The sequence below is a fragment of the Aptenodytes patagonicus genome, chromosome 14, assembly GCF_965638725.1.
Source record: "Aptenodytes patagonicus chromosome 14, bAptPat1.pri.cur, whole genome shotgun sequence".
In the NCBI taxonomy this organism is placed as follows: Eukaryota; Metazoa; Chordata; class Aves; order Sphenisciformes; family Spheniscidae; genus Aptenodytes; species Aptenodytes patagonicus.
In genome coordinates, this window is record NC_134962.1 from 4,429,888 (window position 1) to 4,453,076 (window position 23,189).

The 23,189-nt window shown below is 42.8% G+C and overlaps 1 protein-coding gene across 1 annotated transcript in view; it reads right to left on the reverse strand.

The window, feature by feature from the left end:
* CDH4 (cadherin 4) overlaps positions 1–23,189 on the reverse strand; it is a 469,167-nt gene that overhangs the window by 61,760 nt on the left and 384,218 nt on the right. The window contains exon 7 of the mRNA XM_076352033.1: positions 22,993–23,165. Coding sequence (XP_076208148.1) covers positions 22,993–23,165 — 173 coding nt within the window. The remainder of the gene's footprint in view (positions 1–22,992; positions 23,166–23,189) is intronic.

Genomic DNA, 23,189 nt, shown 5'->3' on the forward strand with positions numbered 1-23,189 from the left:
ACTGCCTGCTCAGAAGGTTTCAGACAAGAGATAAAACCGGGGAAGTGAGGAACAGGAACGAACGGCTTAATGATAAACTGAAAAACTGCTGATAAACTAAATGACTGAGAAGCCGGGCTGGCAGAGTGCCACTGCGAGAATTCGCCGTGATGAGCAGGGATGTTTTCCTTCCCATATTGGGCCTGTCAGCCTTAATCAGATCTCCGTTAGCAGAGTCACTGTATGTCCAGGTAAGGCTACAAAAAGAGCAGTTATTATCATCCAGGAAACAAACTGCTCAGTGTCAACGGCAGGAGGAGAAGGTCTGGTCAGAATAGTTTTTTAGAAAGTGCTCTGGAAGAAGTGTATTGATATACAATGTGTGAAATTTAAAGGCCGTGTTTATTAATTTGAAGGAGAAGGGAGTGGACCAAGAAGGATTTTCGATAATCCTAAAATGCCCCAGCTGTACAGGGAGACCTTTGGCAGGGTAACTTGGGTCCCTTCTTGTGACCATATGTAAAATGAGGATGGAGCAGTAGCAACACGCCATTTCAATAATTGAAGGCAGAATTTGATTTTCTCAGATCAGGGCCTTAATCAGGCAACATTTAATTTCTATGCTTTTTTGTCATCTAAGGGATGCACGGGATCTTTGCAAGTGTCAAAGGCCTTTAAGTGACCAGAAGCAGGTTCCATCTTTGCAGGGAAAATTTTATAAAGGAGTCAGCACCATAGAGACCCCACTGACAACCACCCAGGTTCTTGTAATACGGAATTAACTTCACATTGCCACAAAGTATGAAAGAGGAACTTGCCAACCATCTTTATGTGATGAAATGTAATCCTTGCGGCTATAAAATTGGAGGAATGTAGCTGTTTCTTAGCTGCAAGAGGGAGTTTCAGCATTTCAGCTCTCTCCAATTCTGGCTACATTTCCTCTTAAAAAACATTTACGTATGGAAGAGCTGAACTTCATATGTGAAGCAAAATGACCCTGAATTTAGTAGCCTATGTTATAAAATACTCAAAAGTAACAGACTGAAATGAAAAATCGCAAAGCATGATTTTGCCAAGATAATTAATCCTTGTTAACCCATGACCTCATCATATATGATGCTGCTCTGACGAGCTTACTGAAATGCTATAAATAATGCTGGCATATTTTATTTTCTTTGTAGGCATAAATATTGACAAATTCATACTCATTAAACTTCTGTGAGCTGGGAATTATCCCCATTTCTCAAATGGGGAACAGGCAGAGGAATTAAGACTATTTTTTTCAGAGGCATTCATCAGTTTGGGGAGTCCAGTTTGAGATGTTGAATACAGTTTTAAGCCTTCTTTACGCACAGAATTAAAGCTATATTGATCAAATCCATACTGGCAATGTTACCTCCTTTCCCCCCACCCTCAGCTGAGACCCGTTTCTATGTGCAAGAAAGTCCTTTTGCTGAGATGCTCTGGTTTCCTGAGCAGAATTACTTACAGCAGAAAGAAACTTTTTGCCGCTGTAACTAGATTGACTGTAAATTTTGGGCAGCAATTCATTGTTTCATACTCAGTGCCAGAACTAGCCCTGCAAAATATAACTGCAGACTAAGGATATAGGTACGTAAAAAAAATTATTCTGAGACAACCTGGGGTATGGATTTTACAGCGCCTTAGCCCCTCCACAGGATCTGCTTCCTTGCTCCCCTTCACCTGCAGTAAGCCTGGGATATCTTATCCCACCTCAGGCTACCATGAGCTAGCTATAAGTTGTCCAGGCTACGTTAGTTGCAAATGGTAGTCCTTATTCTAGCACTGCTACTTTCTGACAATTAGAAAGGAAAGGGTATATTGTGGTATGAAGAATCCCTCAAAACTAAGTATTTTTGCTTAGGTTGTGACGTGGAATTCAAATGCAACCATCTCAGTTGTCTGTGGCCCCATGCTCTATAATCTCAGCTCCCTGTACGACACAAGGGAAGCATCCCCAAAACTTCACCAGTATTTTCTTCAGAATTTACCCCTGTAGCAGATTTAGAAGGGGCTGATGAGACTCTAAGTTTAATGGTCTCCTAAATACTGGTGAGACTTGTACTTTTGGAAAAGAAAGTAAGTATTTATCCTACTCCTACAGCAGTATATAATATTAAACTTCTACAGAGCTTCTCACCTCAGGTTCTGGAGGTGGTGTACAAACTTACACTAAGTAAATGTTGTATGTGTGTTGCTTTATCTCCTCCACTTCTCAGACAAAACTGTGCTGTGAAAGTAGAAGGACTAGAAGCTGATGTACTCCATTGCAAGCAAGAAGCCAGGCTGTAAGACCGGGCTCCATGCGGACCCGGTGGGACCACCCTCTGAAGAGGCAGGATGTGAAGGGATTTAGGACTCTGGTCCTTGGTCTCTCCTAAGAAGAAGCTGGAGGCTGTAATAAGTATGTGTCAAGATTTTTGTGAGATGGATTAACTCCCTGTGGGGAATAAGGTGAGATCATGAAATGTATTTCATTTTATCTTAAGCTGCACTCACATTTGTGTCCCAGAGGTGAGAAGGTTTTATCTCATCCCACTAACGGCAGTGTTTACTTCACTCTTGGTTAATGGGAGCTGTATGGGGTTTTTATTTCTCTTTTCTCGTAGCAAATGTCAGAACAGTCCAGGTTTAGAAATGTATTATCTGAGAGCAGAAACAAAGTGCTAACTCAAACCAGCTGTAACAGGTCCTTACTTTGAGTCTTTAAGGTCTCTAACTAAACCATTAGCCCATGGAGTCATTGATTTAGAGGACCAACCTTGCCCCACACAAAGCCAGCCCTGTCACTTTTAAGGGGTAGAAGGGGAAACACAACGCACATCACAGAGATCCCATTTTCACCGCTCCATTCGAAACAGAATTGACCGTCCTGGGCTGGCACCTTCCTCCAGTCTAAACGCTGGAAGGTGCGCATCCGAGGGAGGGGGAATTATCCAGGTATTGCTGCATTGCCTGCAGAGAGATGACACGAGCTCGTGCTGGGGGCCTGGCATGCTGTGAGCAGGCTGGAGTGGGCACGAAGTGGGTGAGATGGATGCAGGAGCACCTCCTCGGGCAGTTTTCTCATGTGCTTTACTGTGTACATAAAAAGGAGCCCGCTGCCCTCAGCTGTGTGGGGGCCCGGTTTAGCCCAGCGGATGAACAGGGAATACCTGTTGTAAGAAATCTTCCTCTCTATCCTGGAAAGCTGCGGTGGCTAAACAGGCCCCCGGCTACGCTCCAGGGGCACACGGCAGGTGCGGATTCAGGGATTTATGGCCTTGTTTCTGGAGCGGCAGGCAGGGTTTGGGAGGGTCTGTACGTTTGCCTGATGTTATTTTTCAGATCCTTTTTCAAGGGGAAGGGGACGTTCAACTCCACGTGCCTGGTGCTGCTCCCTGCGGCTGTGTGTGCAGCACGTGGCAGAATTGGGCCTCGGTATTTTTATAAAAGGGAAAAAAGCAAACAAACAAAATCAACAGATGGAAATCCTCAGATGGAAGGGGACATACTGGTTATTTATTTAAAGAGCTGCTAAGGTCTAATGGAAATTTTCAAGCAGCATTCCATTTAGAACTAGCAGAGGTTTATTTAGCCCACATTTTCTGTTTGTTTTCAATCATTTTTCATAGCAAAGAACATTTGCTACCAGTGCTCATTCCTAGCATCTTCAATTGTGTATTCCTCAGCATTACCCTGGTTGCTACGGAGACAACTGAGATGCCACAAACAACAGCAAAGCTTTTCTGGTGCAGAAGCCGTGCACCAAGGAGAGAAATATCTCTCGGAAACACAAGATCTTCCAGCCCAGGCGTGGAAAATGGGTGAGATCTATAGGACACATAATTTGCTGGACCCCACGTCTAAACAAAGCATTTCCCCAGAGTTGCTCCCCTGTTTCCAGCTGCTTTTCCAGCAGCAGAAAACCCACGAACCATATTACTCTAGACTTGATGCCAAAGAACATTTTCTACCTGGATTTGAATAATGTGAATATATTAATTAAAGTTGATAATGGCTGATAATGATTTCCATCAGCAGTAGAATGATGCTATATTTATCATTATCTATGAGATTCTCGTACCTAACTGTAATTTATACAGAGAAGACTTGAAGTAACGTGACTTGCCATCTTAACAACTTTTCTGATAACACCTTTAAAGTCACAGAACATTGTTTTCTCAGACAACGGAGTCCTTTTCTCAGTACGTGAAGGAAAGCTAAGAGAGGAGATCAAGACCCTCAGGTTTTGCTTTGAGCAGCTTACCCTTGAACAGGAGTTGATTCTGAGACCGGTCACAGCACTGGCAAAAATTTGAGAATAATTTAGCATTTGTATTTATTATGGGCACTGCTTTGCAGAACTCCGGCATGGTTTGCCGATACAAGTCGGGCTTAAAGTAAAGGGAGATGGGGAGAGGGAGAACAGAAACTCCGTGCCTTGGTCCTTTCTAAAAGCCAACAGGAGATATCTCTGAGGCTGGGGGAACTGCACCCCAGCTTCCCTGGCCCACACAGCACTGCTCAGGCACTGCTCCCCGGCATGCCAGTGGTTTGGGGTTGGCAGTCCTCACAGCTTCCCCTTGGACTTCAGGGAAAGAGCATCTCTCCTGAGGCTGTGCTCAGGGGTCCTTCGAAACGGGGGCTTTGGCAGCAAGAAGTAAGAAACGTCTTGCAAAAAACCAGAGAGGATGCAGCAGGAAGATGGTTGGAAGATGTCTTCCGTGACCCAGCTCTCGGGTTGGAAGGGTGGGCAAGGACTGGACCTTCCCTCAAGGGGGAAAAGAGGGGACAATTAGATCCCACTAAGGAAGCATCCAAATCCTCACACAGTGGTGGATCACAAAGGTCTACAAAGAAGTGGGGTAAAATTCATGGGCTTGCCTTGGTACTGTCTTGACCTGGATGTGGGAAGCATTTCTCCTGCTGCTGCTGTGCCCAGGCTCAGTGGGGCTCCTGGTGGGAGAGCCCCTTCGAGAAGAAAAATTAGAGAATCAGACACTGAATGTCAGCCAGTAACTATGTTTTCATGGCAATATAACTTAAAAACAGTTAAACTATCTCTGCCTTTAAAAATTCTTTTTTATACCAGGTCACTGGATATAGACATGTAACCGAAAATTCTGGGAAAAAAATCAAAAGAAGCATTTCCTATAAAACAGGTGATACAAAATTCATAAAATATGAATTCATAAAATATGCAAACCAGAGTCAGTTTTAGCTCATATGGACAAAACTCAGAAACATCAGTTACTGACAAACAGAGGTCAAAACAGTTTGCAAAATAAAATCAGAAAAAAACATCCTGGAACCTCAAACTCTCTGAAAGCTGATGACATAACTGCTCTTGGTTTCAGCAGACCTAGACTCAAAGAGAGAACAACAACAGGAATCTTCTTAAATATTTGTTGTTAAGGTAAATCTAAAATGATTGTCTAGCACAATGCTAATTACATTGTACAGCAATCAAAACAGAGACGCCGAGTCTAATGAATCCCTACTCTCACCTTTGGAACAGAACTGGAGTGTCTTGTTCACCTCCTTATTAGCCCATAAATATTCTAATTAGGAAGCAACTCCAGATGAATAGGATTAGCAATAAGGACATTTTAGACTAGGTACACAAGAGATACTCAAAACTCTCATGTCTTATCTAAGGCTCTCCTGACATTTATAATCATGTAGAAACGCTAAATTTACATAGCTCTGCCTAATTAGACATGGTTGCAATTATGTTTGTGGGCTTCCTTTTTTTCCTGCCCAAGTATAACTTATACTGTCAAAACAGGAAGCAGGAACTGAATAGAAGCTCAGCAAGAAATAAAAGTGTTTTCTGCTATTTATTTTTTGCTGGTTTTAATTTGAAATTTGTATTCCAAAACCATTTTTTTTAGATCCCAGGCAAGAACTGGCTATTATGGATCCAAATCCAGATCACTGCTTCTTTAGACTTAAAAATGTGCTTTTTTCAGATCAGCAGCATCTCAAGAGCAGGCATTGAAACAGGCCAAATTCTGCAAAAGGTGATACATGCTCTGCCTGTAGTCTGTGGGTCGCTCCTGTTCTTGATGAGAGCGGGAAACAAAGAAACGCGTTTCCTTTGAGGACTGTAAGCTCCCTGAAATTCTCACCCTGCCTATGTATTTTGCTGACTGCCCCGTGGTTTTTGGATTCAGTCCCTCTCCCCAGCCTGAAAGAGCCTGAGTCTGACATTTGCGAAGTAATTCTGCGTTTGCCTTCCTTGGCCTTCAGAAAGATGGTGAGAAGCAGGTAATCCATCAAGCTATATTTTCTTTGCAGCAAATGCTGGCATTATGGGGCAGGGATTTGATAAATGATGTGTACATTATAATAACCGAATTTCAATATATTGTCTTTGATATCTATAATCACAGACAGAGTTCTTTCACCTTAGCTCAAACATAAAGTTAAGTGATATGCACTCAATTCAACATGCTTACAAATTGCTGTTCCAGAACTAAACCATAATCATGAAAACTCATCTGTGTCAGCAGACTTCACCTGCACGGAGCTCAGGCTGGAGTCAAGGTAGGTGGAGATGGCCATACATATGTATAAACTCTCCGGATTGAGGTATTAGGAAATTTCCAGGGCAAACAGCCACAAATCCATTTTATTGACTCCTTAAGGTCTAATTCTCTCTACTCCTAAATACTTGGTTTATTAGAAAACCAGCATCTTATTTGACTCCCCCGTCACGTTTCAAGCTCCACGCAAATGATGCCAGCAGAGTTACAGAGCCCTTAGAAGCCAGGCTTCCTCGTGGCAAAGGTCAGTGGCCCTAAGCACAGCCGCACTAAAGAACACCTTCTTAATAGAGGCTCATGAGGAATGACAGAACAACTGAAGAATGGTATTGAAAATCTCCTGTTTACAGCTTCACTGCTTGGAACGTGGGAGAGGTGGAGAAACAACAGTTCTGCTTGTGCAGGTTTGTAAAAGCCAAAATTAAGCAATTAAGAAACCAAATAACTTTCTCCTAGCAAACTGAAGAAAAGCGGATCATGCAGCAAACTGACTCACGTGAGCACTCTCAGACTGTTTAATGCACAGCTCAGATCAGTAACATCCACCAAGTCTAGGGTCAACCCAAAACCAGCTGAAACCCAAAGCCTGCTGAAGCCCAACTGCAGCCTTCCAATGAATTTTACACTCAGGCTCCACTGAGATATAAAGAGCTGGCGTGTTTCTGGATATCTGCATGAAGTAAGTGCAGCAGTCTGTTTCTAAAAAGATGTAACCGGCATGTTTTCTTTGGCTAGGACATCAGCCTCATGCCTGCTTTCTGATCAGGAGTTGTATCAGTCAAGATAGCCAGATCTGAAAGCTTACGATGACAGCCCAAGGAGCTGAAACAAAATCAATAACCATACAAACACCACTCCCAATCCTCTGCTCTGCTATATTTAAGATCGATCAATATGCATAAACAACTAGCGCCAGGCACATCGGCACTAGACTAGCACATAATCAACTTTGTCTTGTCTCAGCTTAATATAATTTTCCACCATATTAGCAGTCTTTATGATATCCTGTCTTTTCAAATAGACATAATTCAGAATCACTACATAGTTCAATTGGATTATCTGAGTCGCACACAGACCCACACTCGCACGCACACACACAAATGCACTCTTCAGTGGCAGCCTCTCTTCACTCCACTGAGGTTGGGATTATAGCCATGTTTAGAGTCTTTGCAAGGAGGTGGCATTCGAGGCCATAGCCAGCTTTTACCGATACCTCTGGCAGAAAAATTTATGTGTGTGTATACATGTCCTTAACAGACTGGGAAAAGAAATGAACAAACTTATCAAATGCCATGCTGAAGCATCCATTAAAAATTGCACACACTTTTAATGACTTGGGTGAGGGTTGCTGTTGCATAAATTTATTTAACGTTAATGTCCCTTGTTTGCTGTAAATTTCACACTGTGAAATTACCAGGGCAATTCTAATGGAGCTGAAGCCTCCAGCTGCACTCTATGATAAAGGAGGAAATAATTATGAATTCCTCTGGGAAGCCAAAGAAAGTCAAAGATCTCCTTCGAAACTGCTCCCAGATGAGCTGCTCATCAGCAAGCTCAGGAGATGCAGAACCGCTCTCCAGAGCCGGGGAAGCAGAATGACAGGATGCTCGTGATGACGACGACTCCGCCATCAACTGACATTTAATTTGAAAGGATTGAAAGCCGGTGTCTGCAACAGCTTCTGCCAAGAAACGTATGAACAGTCAAGACCGAGTATGGAAGTGGTTTTATGTTCCAAGTTAGGATGATACTGTGTAATTTTACATCTAATCACCTAGCGCGAGACATAACCACCAAACACACAGCTCCAAGAGCTCATGCCCGAAGCTCTGACAGATGCCTGTATCATGAGAGGACGCTGAACTACGTGGGTTGTCCCATCTAGAATGGCATTTTCTATATCCCTTTGAATTCAGAGCTTAAAGCCTTTGCCAGAGTTCACATGAAGAGTGGAAAAAGGGCAAAAAACAGGTAACTGCAGAAACTCTTCTCATGATGCGCAGAAGATAAAGAGCTTCAACCTCTTCCTTCAGCTGCAACGTCCCAGCTATGCTTCATCGTTACTTGACTTCTCTCCAAACAATCGCAAGTGTTCACACTTTTCATGGGATCTCAGTTTTCTCCCTTCAACATAAGACATCCTACACCACCAGCACCATTTATTTATTAACCAGATTCAATCATTTTCAAAGCTGCTTACGTCCAATCACCAGAATGAGTAAGCACTAGGCTAGTTTTGGCGAGCAGATGCTCCTAAGCCTGATTAGGCTCTGCTACCAACCCCTTCATGCCAACCTCCTTAGTCTTCCATCCCTGCAAATGTCTCCTCCTCCTCTTTCTGTTCGATCTCCACTCTTGTCCCCCTTGTACCTCCCTGTTCCTGGAGAGGCAGAAGGGTGCAGGACAGATGTTTCTCCCTTCTTCTCCCTTCCTCCACGTCGTTCTGGGACGGCCTGGCCAACAGCGCTCTCCCCGCAGCAGGAGAGCCCACCTTGGCAGCGAGCAGATCGGGGCAGAGCTGAAGACCCCAGCCCCTGCCTCCTCCCCACCACCACACTCCCCGCCCGGCAGTCAGCATCGTCCTCTTGGTCAGCTTCGAATTCAGACCCAGTAACAAGTGAAATGATAATCGGTCAGACTGCACCTCTGAAATGATAAAACCTCATTCCTGGTAAGGAAAGCAGAGAAACATAAGAAACAAAATCACCTAATGGAACAGACAGGCAGTATTTATTCAGTCGCTCCCTGTGCGTCGCTCACAATAACGTGTTGCAGCGTACTTCAGGCTTGTTTCCCAAGAACAAATATAATTCTTATTTATAATGCAACAAAGGATAAAGCAGGTTTCCTGATTCTGATAAGTGACTCTGTGATTATTTCTTCAATAAAAACCATCATGCCTTTCAGATTATTCTTTCACATTTTATTCTGGTTTGGAACAGAGAAGTCACAGACGAGCATCTCTGCGCCTTGAGTCACTTCATTTATTTTCTCATTTATAAAATCCAGGGAACTGCTAGAGAACACTTCAATGGTACTTAAGGACTTTTGAACACCGGATTGAACTTTGCAGACTGGACTTGCAGTGGCGTATAACCAATGCACGGCTACAGAGAGCGTCACCATTTATCAGGTAATTGCATCCTGTGAGATGATAATGCACTGGTGGCAGGCTTGCGGCGTTATCACTGCAGATCATGACATAGTGCTCTCCTTCAATAGCAATCATCTGGCTTTCCGAATAAGCAGTGAACCAGTATGCTGCTGGGAAGCCTGTCAGCAAAACGCCTGTACGGTGCATCAGCATGCTCCAGATGTTGGCTTGCTGTACCGAAAGGGGGTGAAAAATGTTAAATGAAATGTAATCACCCGCTTGGACTTTCTACTTACATTCAAATTTCTCTAGCAAAAAATGTACCATATTATTTACTGTGTCTTCTTTTAAGGTAGCTGTCAACACACGATTTAGAAACACCAAACATACTAAGAATGGGATTTTCTGTGTCAAAGCGTCCCATTGAAATTCAGACACCTCCTTCTCACAGTCTGTGCAATACTGCGAAGCAAACAGGGCCTGGACCTCATTGGAAAAAATCCCCAAACAAATTCTATGTTTATGTAATGATCTATTATTTAGGGCCACTCCAAAAAGATACAGCTGGTTAGACTTGAAAATAACTGCATGTGAAAACGCAAACAATAATTTATGTAACTTTAAATGAGTTTCTGCAAGATGTTTTGATGCGTTTTCCCTGAATACTTCCCTGCACATCTGGTTATTAAGTATGTAATTTAGCCTACCTTATTTTTCCTATGGACGTTGTAAGAAAAGCACCGTGCCGGTGCTCCTCTCTAAACCTGCCCTGGTACAGCATCGAGGGTCAGCACAATAATGCAAAATCCCTTTCTCAAATCTGTCAGTCAGCTTTTGAAGATGCTAAATACTGCAGGCAACGGTCACTCTGAGTTACATTAATAGGCTCTCACTGTGAACAGTGGAATTAGCTTTCAGAAGAACATCCCTAAATACCCATTTTGATATGGTAGGTTGACAGTAGTGGCAGAGACCATATAGAGCTGAAGGGGCCTGAGGACGAAAACTGGTGGAGAAAATTATGACAAAGTGGTTTTTCATCAGAAGACACTAAGAGTGAAACTGCTCCCAAGGAAGGGCATTCAAAACCTCTCCCTCACTTGGAATTTATTTCTACATCGCAAAACAGTCCCTTTTAAAATTGTTTTAATGGCTTGAGATAGCTTCGACAAAAATTGATCTTTTGAAATGTCAAACATCATTTTAGAAGACCGATATCAATGTGACATTTTTGCAGCTATTGAAGTAAAAATGTTGATTCTCTCCAGATTTTTTTCTGATTGGCAATTATGATTTTAAAAATTCATTATTTTGTCCTAATCTGGGGGTGGGAAACTCTTGTGGGACATTTCCTGCCTAATCAGGATCATCTACACAAATGATTGCTGATGCTTCAATTTTTACTCACGGATATAAGCTGAGAGATTGTCCAGCTCTCTAGTTTGTGTGTTCACAGAAATGTTGCCATGGCCAAAGGAGCTGCAGGTGGGCCACCGACCCAAAGATCCATCCAATGTCCTGCAGATTTGCCTGGTCTTCAAATTATTTCACTAGCACTAGCGAAGCTTACTGGCGGACAGTCAGTTTAGATATGTCTATATGCACCACAGTCCGGGCAGTGATTGCTTTGTAAACAGTTGGTATGTTGAAGTCATGCAGTCATTCAGTGCCTCTCCAGCACATGCTGATGGAAGCCGCCTCCGCTTCTCATCCGTAGGGCATATATTCTGATAGTGAGGAGCACTGGTAACCCTTTCAGATTTTCTCTTTATGCTCAAATATGCATTCATTCAAACCACATCTAGCTGCTGATTTACAAGCAAATACTGTTCATTACATTTTCTGTCAAACATCATGTCTTCTGATATCAAGCATCAAGGGGGGAAAAATGCACATAATTTACAAATCTAACAATGCATTTCCCATCACACTCCTCTGCATTGCCATGGCCACAAAAAGATGGAATCAGCCAAGATGAAAGCATTTTCAGGGCTTAAGTTTAATGGCTAAAATAATTGCAGAAACATACACATCTCCAAAACAAACCACTTCCAGAATGAATAATGCGTGGAGTATCCTCTCATCTACTACTTCACTTCATCTCAGCACAAGCTCCCCTGTGAGCAGAACACATACAATATATTGTAGGATTTTTCAAACACTGCAGATCTCTATGGCTGGGCCAGCTCCACTCTGCTGCAAGCAAACCGCAGGGTTTGCACAGAGTTAAAGAGGGAAGGATGCTGCTGCTCTTATCTCTCTGAAATTCACCTTCAGAAGGTAAAAACAACGCTTCCTAAGTAGGCATTTTATTTGGCATATGCTTGCTTGGGCGGTATCAAACCCTCCCTTTAGAAAAGCAGATATCTAACAGAAAAGCTTTACCAATTCTACAAGAGTCACTTGCTGTTGACTTACAAACCCTGCTTCCCGTCCTCGGGCAACTGAAATCAGCCTGGCCAGTTTACCCCTGTTTGAGCACCTACCCAAACCTTTAACCATCAAAACAAGATTCTTCCTTATAAACTGAGATGAATTCCACGTTGGTATGAATGTGAAACTGCAATCTATTTATTTTTCAGAGAGCTGTATAAATTAAGACTGGAAAGGCCAACTTATTGAATGTCTGGATAGTATGAGTCACCGCATTTTTATCCAATTAGTTGCCCTTCTAAATTTTATCCATCAGATTTGAGGTCACTCAGTATGTGACCTGTTTACTTTAACTGAAAACTACATTTACTTTTCTAGAAAGGCATTTGGAACAGAAAGCATTTTAAGTGCAAAAAATGAACAGCTTGAATACAACATCATTGTACTGACACATACTATACTTAATGAGGTTTTCTTACACTAAATCCCCACAATTTTTGAAAATTGGAGTAACAGAACAACAATGAAAGGAAAATATTTAGCTTAAAAATTAGGAGAAAAAATGGTGAGGTTACCATGACAAAAGAACAAACCACCTCACTGCTCTGCTACTACAAGCTCCTAGATGCTTTAATGTGCAATTCTGGGAAAAGTAACACACAGCTCCTTCCTGCCTGCACATGACACCTTGCTGGCCTTATCCAAGAGACCCTCTCTCAACCGGTAGTGAATGAAGAATATCCTGAACCTCGGTACCTGACGTTGTGATTATTTATAGCCAGTCTAGTGATGCTTGGAAGTGTCTAACAAGAACAGTTCTCCCCTTCAAAAAGCCACCTTTTGGGATACTAATTAGTGCAGAACTCAAGGAATTAGACAGTATTTGTGGTGCAGAATAGCAAACTCCCACATTTTTGTCCCTGTGCACACACTTCCATCTTTTTGGAAGTATCACATCCCCAGCAACTCCATACTCCATGATCCTGACACGGTTCCAAAGCTCTGATGAGATGCACTATAAGACACTAGATATATCACCATTTTAATTATATTTTACAAAGCACATAATGGTCTCTCTGTTGTTTACACTGATGACTTTCCATTTTAAGAATACTTTCAGAATACAAGACTCTATATCTGGTCTTCTGACAGTTAGATTCCTTTGCACTTAAGCTGCCTTTTTCTTATGCTCTGTTAAGAAAAGTAGCTGCTGCAGACTGAAACATCCTGTAAACTCATTCATGCTCTGGCAAATGTGTCGATGATAATATTTTAGTAAGAAATGTAGCCAAAGATGCTTATAGGAATGGGTTGTGTTATTAAAAAAACACTACTAGGTCTAGGAAGAAAGAGTTAGCAAAGTCTCTCTTTAAAATGCTAATAACAGACAATGGTCTGTGGATAAGTTAATTAGCAGAGCCAGCTTGTGTTTAATTATTTCACTTGACCTGGTGCAGATTTAGACAATAATCCCTTTAGAGAGGGGAAGGGGCTGTTGGAAAGTATGTGATGTACCAGAAGATAAACTCTAAATCTGCCTGAGCTAAGCAGGTAGTCTTCTATCTAAAATTGGAATGATACACTATTCTCCACTGTAAGACAAGCTGAAATGGAAAAAGAAATGCAGGTCTGAACTAGAGAGATTATGCTAAGGACCTGGTGAGCTTTCCACTCTGATACTCAACTTCCCTCCCCCCCCATTCAGCTGGGATTTTACTATTGAATAATGTATAAGCCAACCCACTGTAGTCAGAGGTGGGATTTCATGAGCAACTTGAAACAAGTGCAACCAGACTGTACCAGAAGTCTCTGAACATACTAAAATGTGTGTGAAGAAAGAAAAGGGTCTATAGACTATTAGTGTATGTGGAATTTTCTTATAGGAGAGGCTCTGAAGATTTCCACATTTAAAAAAAGAGAACTGATTAGGTTGGGTATCAGTCCTATTCTTGCTCAGACTCTATAATCGGATCGAATTAAACTCAAAGGTTTGTTTTATCTGAGTAGGTCAGCCCCAAATCACGTAGCTTTTCAATTTGGTAACATCTCTTCAATAGCTTGCCCAAATATGAATAAGAAGTCATTACAGTTTAACACGTGAATCAGTACAATCTCCTCCAGAGGCTACAGCATCTGAATGCTAGCAATACTTAAAGGAAGCCAGGTGCATAAAAGAGAGTCTAAGCCAAATGGAAAAAAAGAATAAAAAAACAAACTGGGGAGCTACTCTGGCAGGCAGTAAATAGCTCCATATGCTCTGTCTGAGTGGGAGGAAACTCTTCATTTCAGCCAAAGTGTAGGACTCATTCTTGTTGGAATCAGCTCCACGGGAGATGTAAACTGGCTGTAGGTTTACTTTTATATACCAGTTCTCTTTGTTCTGTCGTTAGAGCATCCTTCTGTGCACATCTTCAGAAGGGACACACAATGCACAGAGACTCGAACTGAAAAACTTCACAGAACAACTAAACCGCTAAAAGCAGCACCATTGCTCTATTTGATCCTCTTTATTAAAAGCATAATTTGATGGGCAATGAAATGCCCTCGGACAGGAGCAGGGCCAAGACAAATGCAAGCCATGTGCGGCAGATCACCGTGTCAGGTATTTATTGCAGAGAAGCGCTGTGGTGCTGAGGTGGGCTCCCCATCAGCTCCTCTAACAGCTGCGTTTCACTGGAGCATGGGGATTGTCAGCCTCATCAGGAAAGATGAAGCCTCCCCGGCAACTGGTCTGCAAATGTGAAGCCAACTTCTCAAGAGGATCAGCATGGCCACAAAATCATGGGTCCTTCCTCATCCCTCACAAACAGCTCTGACGCTCTCCTCCTTCAAAGGCCAAGAGGAATGGCAAAGAAGACACAGCGTGTCCCAGTTGTGAATAAGGCATCTCGGCAATGCCAACAGCAAGGCAAAGAATTACTGAAGACAAGTTCAAAATTAGCATTAAAAAAATTGGTAGGACTGCTTATCCTGGCGACAGGTTGACTGTGATTTTCTGAATCCCAAAGAGTTTGTGTTGTATAGACTGAAATAACGGGAAGAGTGTAATAAGGTTTGATGGAAACTATCAGACTGAGCAGCTTGCTTAACCAAACAGGCTCTGCTCTGCCATGTTTTTCCAGAGCGTGCAAAATGCTTCTTCCCTAAAAGCAGAGATGTCAAGGATTAAATGTCACACATCTATTGGTCAAGGATTAGCAATACAGGCGGCCATAAAGCGTGCTCTGCCTGTCCAGGCAGTATGATTAAATACGTGTTTGTTGTGCTGTCTTACTTCCTTCATTAGTGTTTATCTTTGCTTGTCAATGTTATTAACTTCCTAAACCCCCCAGTGATGACAGGGCCATTAGTGTCTAAGCACAGGGAGGATAATGAGTGAATATGTGCGGATGAAACCTCAGCTAGGCTGAGCTTACACGAACTCACATTCAAACGGTGCCAACAGATCATCACAATTTGTATAACCAGTTGGTCTCCAGCTCATTACATTTGCGTCCTGATCATCTTGCTGGTCAATTTTTTTGGGAGCTAAATACCATGGCTGTTTTCCTATCTACTCATTGGACTCCCACAGTTTCCAAGCTATTTACCAGCCTCTTTTTTTGGAAAGCTCTTTTGTTCTTTGAAAGTGTCTCCTATCATCTCCAAATACTCTTTTTTTTTAGTGAAACACATACTCATGCTATTGTCTTCTAAGGCCCATGGCTCAGAGCCTTTCCTCTATCAGTACAATATTCTACCTAGCTATCAGATTTTTATCAAGGCAGAATAATCAAAAAAACCTTTCCATACACACGAGCTCCAAAAACTGATTGACGGCATCATGTTTAGAGAGTTGCAGCAAGCACGCGGAAGACCGAAAGGTACAGATGATTCTGGAAACATCCACCAGAAAGACACACAGCCACTGCTATTTGAGAAATGCAAATGGAACGTATTCTTTCCAGGTACTGTAACAAGGCTTCAGAATCACTGACATAATTCCCTTCTTAATTATGACAAATGGCGTTATTTCTGTGACGAGGCTTCGCTCACATCTTTTCCATCCTGCAACAAGGACTACCGAGGAATCCATTAAGCAATGCTGGACCAACAGCGCTCAGAGCAGATTCAAGCCCCCCCCATCTACTAACTTCTGGTATCTCAAATTACTACAAGTGGTCCTCCATCGGGTGCACGACGCATTTCAAAGGCACTAAATGGGGTTAATAAAATGAACCTTCTTCACTGATGAGTGGTAGTGCTCCTCACCATAATTTGCTGAAAAAGGTCGTTCTTGTCTGTAATGAGAAAATGAAATGCATGCTGGAATGACGGAGCAAGCTCAAATCAGTCCTACGTACAATGTAGAAACATAAACCAGAATCAAGCATAAATCTACTGGCTAAATTCAGCTTATGGCTAATCAGCTCTTCCTTTGACAGGATATGCTGCTGTGGAAATGGGATGATTTTATAACTGAATAATTTAACCAGTTTTATCTTTAAGTAATGATTTCAGGCATATTAATATATAAAGCTTCAGTATTTACATTTTTGTTACATGGACCTGAAAAATTACAAGGTATCAGGAATAACACAGTATTCAGTGATAAATGACATTTATAGAGTGGCTTTCATCCCCCAGCATGACTTTGTGCTCCACAAATCCCTGGGATGGTGTGTGGCAGCGGGCAGACAGCAAGGGCAGGGCCCGCCGTGCGACAGGGCTGGGGAGAACTGCTTCTCAATAGCAAAGGGAAACTCTTTTGGAAACATTAAGGCCAAAGCTAGAAGGGACAAGTAAAACACGGAGTCTGACCTGCTGTACAGAGGATGCTATAGCATTTTACCTGCTTACCTCTGTTAAGACTCCGGCAGTTTATATCTGGCTTGAAGACATGTTCCACAAAGACTTCCAATCATTATTTGAATGCTGTGAGAAGTGGAAAAGCCACTTACCCTTGGAAGTCTGTTACAGTCCTTCGTCATCTCAGTCATTTGAAAATACTTTGGGAGCCTGCAAGTCTGGAAGCTAAATACAGGGACTTGCGGTCCAAATTCATAGAAATGGATGTGCCTCATTGGCAAAATAATTGCTAATCTCTCACTCTCGTTCTCCTCCTGTGAATTCAGCTGCAGATGCATTTTTCTGCACATGTTTTAATGCAATGATATGGGAACTTCATCTTTAAAAGCAAGATACTTGTGGCTCAGCAGAATCAAACAACCTCATTTTAGTTCTTTTCCGGAAAAAATAATGGAGAGAACATGAAAACCAGAATCCCTCTCACTTTAAAGAACTCCTGTAATAGATACAAATAGCAAATATGGAGCATGCTAGATTGTGCCTGTCAGAAGGTGACATCCTCTTACCAATTTTGCATTAGTCCTCACTGCTCCTTGGAGATGGCTAATTTGAGTGAGGAAAATGGGAAACAAACTCTTAGGATGCAGTTAAGCCATTTAGATGTCACTTTCCCTCATTCTTTGTATTTTGTCAGTACACAGACACGACTGATAATCTGCACAGATTCACTCATATATCACTCGTACCGTGTCGAGATCCTTCAGCCTCACACTGCAGCAGATGTTCCTCCAGCCCTGCTCAGAGAAGGAGGCGCAGCTTTGCAGAACATCGCATCGATATGCAGTGAGGGGAAATAATTAACACAGGCGACCATAATTTAGAACAGAAAAAAATCCTTTTGTTATATTCCAGGGGTGGAAAAAGGATTGAAAGCTGCTGGACTCTCCTGTCAGAGGAAAACTTCCTGGTACAGAAAACAAGGCTCAGCCTGCGTTACCTGTTGGCTACGCTTAGAGTATTGGCTGGCTGGAAGAGCCAAGCCCAGATTAAAAACACTGTATTTGGGTATCTCGTGTTAGTAGATTGCTGCCTATGGGACTATTTCACAAAGGATGAACTATAGCAGCCCCAATGGATAAACTAATTCCTATCACCAGTGCAATGCCTTGTTTACTTCCAGCTAATATTTGAAATGAAGTAACAAGGAGGTTTTGAAAAGCTACTGCAATGACCTGGAGATAAATGTACCCAGAATAGTTACTACAGATGGTAAAAACCAATCCCCGCTCAGTTTTTGGAGGAGCAGAGTACTGCTTTTTTTTAACGTAACATTTCAAAATTCTGCTCTATCAGAAATGTCTAGTTGCACCAAAACCAGAGCGTTGGAAAAGAAATCAACTGTCTCTGCCAATAAGAAGAACTTTTCCTCTTCCCCACAAAAATCCTGCCATTTCATTCATAAATAAAATAAGCCACTAACTCAGTTGTTGGCAGGCTCTCCCTTTTATCTTTCACTCACTTGAGAAAGACTATCAACATCATGTTTTTGGAAAGCCAAGTGTAGTAATCATAGAATCAGATTTCATGTATTTTTAAAAGCATTTGCAGCAGCAGAGCTCCAATCACTTTTAAAAGAAATATAAACATACAGAAATTCGGAAGAAGCAACTCAGAGTTCCTGACTTTCTTCATTTCTTCAATACGAGATGAATGTGCCGGGAAGGGACTCCTTAAAGGAGATCTCAAAAAAGTTAGCAACATTACACTACAAGCACCGCAGAGCCGAAATACTTATTATCTCAAATAAGCCTGGATGACATTTGAGATGTCTCGACATTTATTGGCCTGCCAGCAGAGTGTGGGATCAACCAGCTCCTTTTCTCTCACTTCTTTTTTTTTCCCCTTGCTTGCTCAACGTCCGTGTTCATAAAATATTTAGCAGAAGCTCTTCAGAGGATGATACTGCCTATACTATAGCCCCAGCGCAGGTTTACTGTGCTACTGAGACAGACATTCTGCCACCAGAGAAATCAAAAGAGCTGATGGAGTTGAATTACTGTACCAGGAGCTCACCGTCAGACTGACACTCTGGGCTCGATCCTCGCCTGGGACGCCAGCGTGAGCGGCACCAGACAAAACGAGCAAACACACAGAACAGATCTGGTCCCTTTTGCATGGTTATAAGGAGAAATGCTACTTTTCAGAATGGAAAACAGAAACATGAATGTTCTGCCTGTTTCCGAGCCCCAGCTGAGGACAGCTGACCCTTTTTTACCTCGTTATTTTCTTCCCAGTGGAAAAAAAAAAAAAGCAATGAAATCTGGAATTCAGATACACTGCTAAATTAAGCTATCAGTTGGGCAGCAACTCCTAGTAGTACCACACATTTCTGTAGCAGCCTGCCATAAATTAAATAAGCTAGCATGGTCCCCTCCTACCCCCTGAACTTTGTAACAACCTGTCCATCTTGTGTGTTCATAGCCTCCCCTGTTAGTCCATAGATTTTGTGCTCCCACCACTATTTGTTCTTTTCCTCCTAGTTTCATTAAATCAGCTACAGATTTCCCACGTTTTCCTGACGTTTTCCTGTATTAGAGCAAGCATCCGCTTTTAACCTTTTCATCTAAGCCTGCCTGACTGAATGTTTGAACCTCTGGCACACTCTAAATCCCTATCATTTTCCCTATTAATTCAAGGGATAGATGTTTCTTTATTCCACCCTTGGCATTTCTCACCCTTAGGCATCCAGGAGCTTAAATCAGGCTGTTGCTAAACTGTCCTCCTTTAATAATTTTTATGAAGTGCAGTCCAATTATCTTTATCTTCCTTGGGGATCCATTCGATTAAGCGCAGTCGTAATGAGTGAATGGACACAGAGCATTGTAACCATATTTACATCCAGATTACCAGGAACCAGGTAAGATAACTTCAAAGCCGTCAATATTTTAATACCTTGGCTTTTCATTTTGCTATCTTCGGAGTCAGGCACATTTAGAGAGACCAGCACAATTTGAGAGGCTGTTTTTAATTTCCTCCTTGGTTTGTAGAAATGAGGGTTTAGAAACAGCTGCAAACTACATGAATTTGTCTTAAAATAGGCTTCTTGCAGGTTAACCAAAACACTTCTCATGACACAAAACAAGCTGGAACGCTTCGTTCAGTTTCTTGGACATTTCATGAATTGAAGGTAACGTAAGAAACCAGTAAAGAACCAATATTTAAGTGGAGATGTTGAGAGCATTGGGAAGTCTCATTTAATGAGCATGCAACAGAAATGCTGAGCTAGAAACACCAGTTCTGAAGTGATTTTTCTCCCCCCTGAAAGACAAATGCTGGATCTGAACATGGACCTGTCTCTCAGATATGGAATAGCTTTGACAGTTATTTTCGCGCCTGCTTTGAGGCGCCTTTGCATTGCAGGAGCAAGGTAGAAGGGTCCAACAGAGACTGCAAACCTGGTTCTGTTTCAACGCAGCTTAACATAATAGTGTCACAGGCACTGATAAATGTGTCAATAAGCATTTGGAGAAACAACTGGTATCCAGGGAATTTATCTTGGTTGTAGTAGTTTCAGCTGAGTAAGTCAGATTTGTTAACATTTATTTTACACAAATTTGCATCCCAAATACTGCTCTTCGGCTCCTTTTCCTAACAACAAGAAAATGTCAGCAGTAAAACCAAATTTACTCCTCTAATAGCTTTCTCAAGATTTCCGGAAAAACAAACAGAACCAAAAAAACAATCTGTGGTACAGTTATGGGAGTGCTTAAACACATTTTTCAATTTAGACCTAATACAATTTTATGTTAATAAAACAGAAACTTTTGCCAATTCCAGATGTAATCCTGACACACAGCAGAGAGCGCTGGGAATAAGCGTGTCCCGTACCTTCAGGGCAGCCCCAGGATTGTGCCCAGAGCTGGTTGTTCTGCCTCGATCCAAGCGTCCCTTGCCCAACCTGGTACTCAGCCTGGGACACTCAGCACCATATTTCCATATACAACGTGCCAGCTTGCCTTGATTTCCCAGACCCAGTGCAACAGGGGAACTAATGTGAAGCATATGGTTCCCCTGTAAGTTTTTAAAATACTTCAGAGGCAATGAGATAAATCTGAAAAAAGATGACCGTCCTGCCTTACCCTTTCCCCCTAATTATCACCTGCCTCTTTTTTCAGCTGATTTGCTGAGATTAAAACCTCTCTCCCACCAAGCTATCCCAATCTATGTCTCTGAAATTAATATAAACCGACAACCTTTCTCTACCTGTAAAGCCCAACATTAAAATGCTGGCCCCCACTGATGTCAAGGGGGCAATAATAGTTCTGTCATTTCCATAAAATCAGCATTTTCTTGCCAGAATTCAGATCCCTCCTCTGAGTACTCTGCCACTGTCCCCCCGAGGGCTGCCAGCAATCTCTACAGCACTTGTTTCTCCTCTTCAACTGCAAGCACGCTGCAGGCTTCAGCATTGCCTAGGATAATCTACCTGCTTAAGATTCAGCTAACTTTCCAGTTCTCTAAATAAAAAGAGCAGGGAAAGGTCAAATCTGCCCTAGGTTGCGCTTGCAAAGTCTGCCACATCAGGTGGGAAGGAGCAGGCTGTGGTGCTCCTCCTGCTTCCCCAGCTCTGACTCTTGTCTTCACCTCTGGAAAACTCCCCGTTCACCTGACCTTCTCCTTGGAAAGCTGCTTCACACAGCGTCTCCCCCTGGGTCGGCTCGCCCTGAAACTGTGCCTTGGGCAAGCCCCAAATCTGCGCCGTTCCCAGCCGGCAGCCCGGGTCCCCATGCTGGTCCCGCTGGCTGCCCCGGGGCACTCCGCTTGCTGCTGAGCTGCTGCCGGTGCTTTTATCCACAGCCGTGTTTGGGAATCCTCCCAAAGCCACTGTGCAGCTCTGAAGCAAAAAAGCGGCCCCAGACGCGCAAATGAAATGGGCACAAACCCCAGCAGAGAAATGCCCGTTGGCTGGCGCTCGGCAGAGTGCTCTGCAGGGGGGCCAAAAAAGTGCTGCTGGGGCTGATGTGGAAGGGAAAAAAAATCTCTGAGGTGCTGGAGGTTTTCACCCCTCCGGGTTTGGTGTCCCAGGCAGTAGCCTGCATGGGGGCCTCCCACTTGCTCGGTCCCTGCCACTGGTCATGGGGGACGAAAGGAGAGAAAGGAAGAACAAAACCCGTTTCTGGTGCCTTCTCTCAGAAATGCAGCACACTGGGCTCTCTCAAAATGGATTTCACTGGACTTGTTATCTCTGGGGACTGCCTGAACATAAACATCTAAGACCATGTAAGTCCTTACTTTCGTATTTGCTTCATAGCCATACTATCTGTGGCTGGGTGCTGAATGAACAAATGATCCTTCCCATGACTTAGCTGATCAAGATCTCCTAATTGCATTGGACAGGCGACACTCCACGAACCACACAGTCCAATGGGAAAAATCTCAGAACTTAAGTTCCCTCTCTCCCTTCAGCCTCGTCCTCTCCTTCATAGGTCACTCCAACCCACCACTGATGCTACACTGATTTTCGTTTAATGTGTGAGGTATAAATGCTTTCTCCTTGAGCTATATTCACAACTAGAGAAGGCAGAGCTCTGAGAATCATGTTATATAGCTTACACTAGTAAAGTATGCTTCTGCATTTGGAAAAGCTGTACATTGTAAAATACCAGAAAGAAGAGGTACTAAAGGCAGAGCCTCACATAAAACCAAAACCACTGGAAGACGTTTTCCTAGTTTGGAAAGGACACAAGGATGCCATCATGAAACACGCAAAGTGTGTTGAGTATAGGCTGCGTAACTGCTTCCAAAGAAAACACGCAAAGAACTAAGCAAGACGGGTCTAGAAAGGGCCATAGATGGCATAGTATGGCATTTATTTCTCCCCCAACAGAAGGGGGACAAATGCCACTTTATTCATCCTCCTGGTCCTTCTGCAGTATTTTCTAGATCTTTGAGTTGCACAAATTTATGCAAGGAAAACATCAGCTTCACGAGTTTGAAGATTTTCCCAGGTTTCATCAACTGATACGAATTAAGACAAAAATATCACATCAAAGCCACGATGCCCCACAGTTGCTGCAGAAGCAAAGACCACGATCTCCACGCCGCAACCCAAACTTTTAGAGGCTTTGTATTCGAGACAGGATTTGGACTTTGCAAGTCAGCAACACTCAGCAACGGGAAACCTGGTATGATGGCTTTTAAACTCACCTCTCTGTCAAGTCCAGCAGCCACAGTGACAATGTCTCCCGTCTCGCTGTTAATAGTAAACATATTTTGCGATGGGCTCTGTGGGGTCTGAGTCACGATTCGGTATCTCACCATCCCGTTCGCTGTAGTACTATCATCTGCATCATTTGCTGTCACTGTCATCACGTAGGTACCTTGGAACAAGAGAAGACGAAATA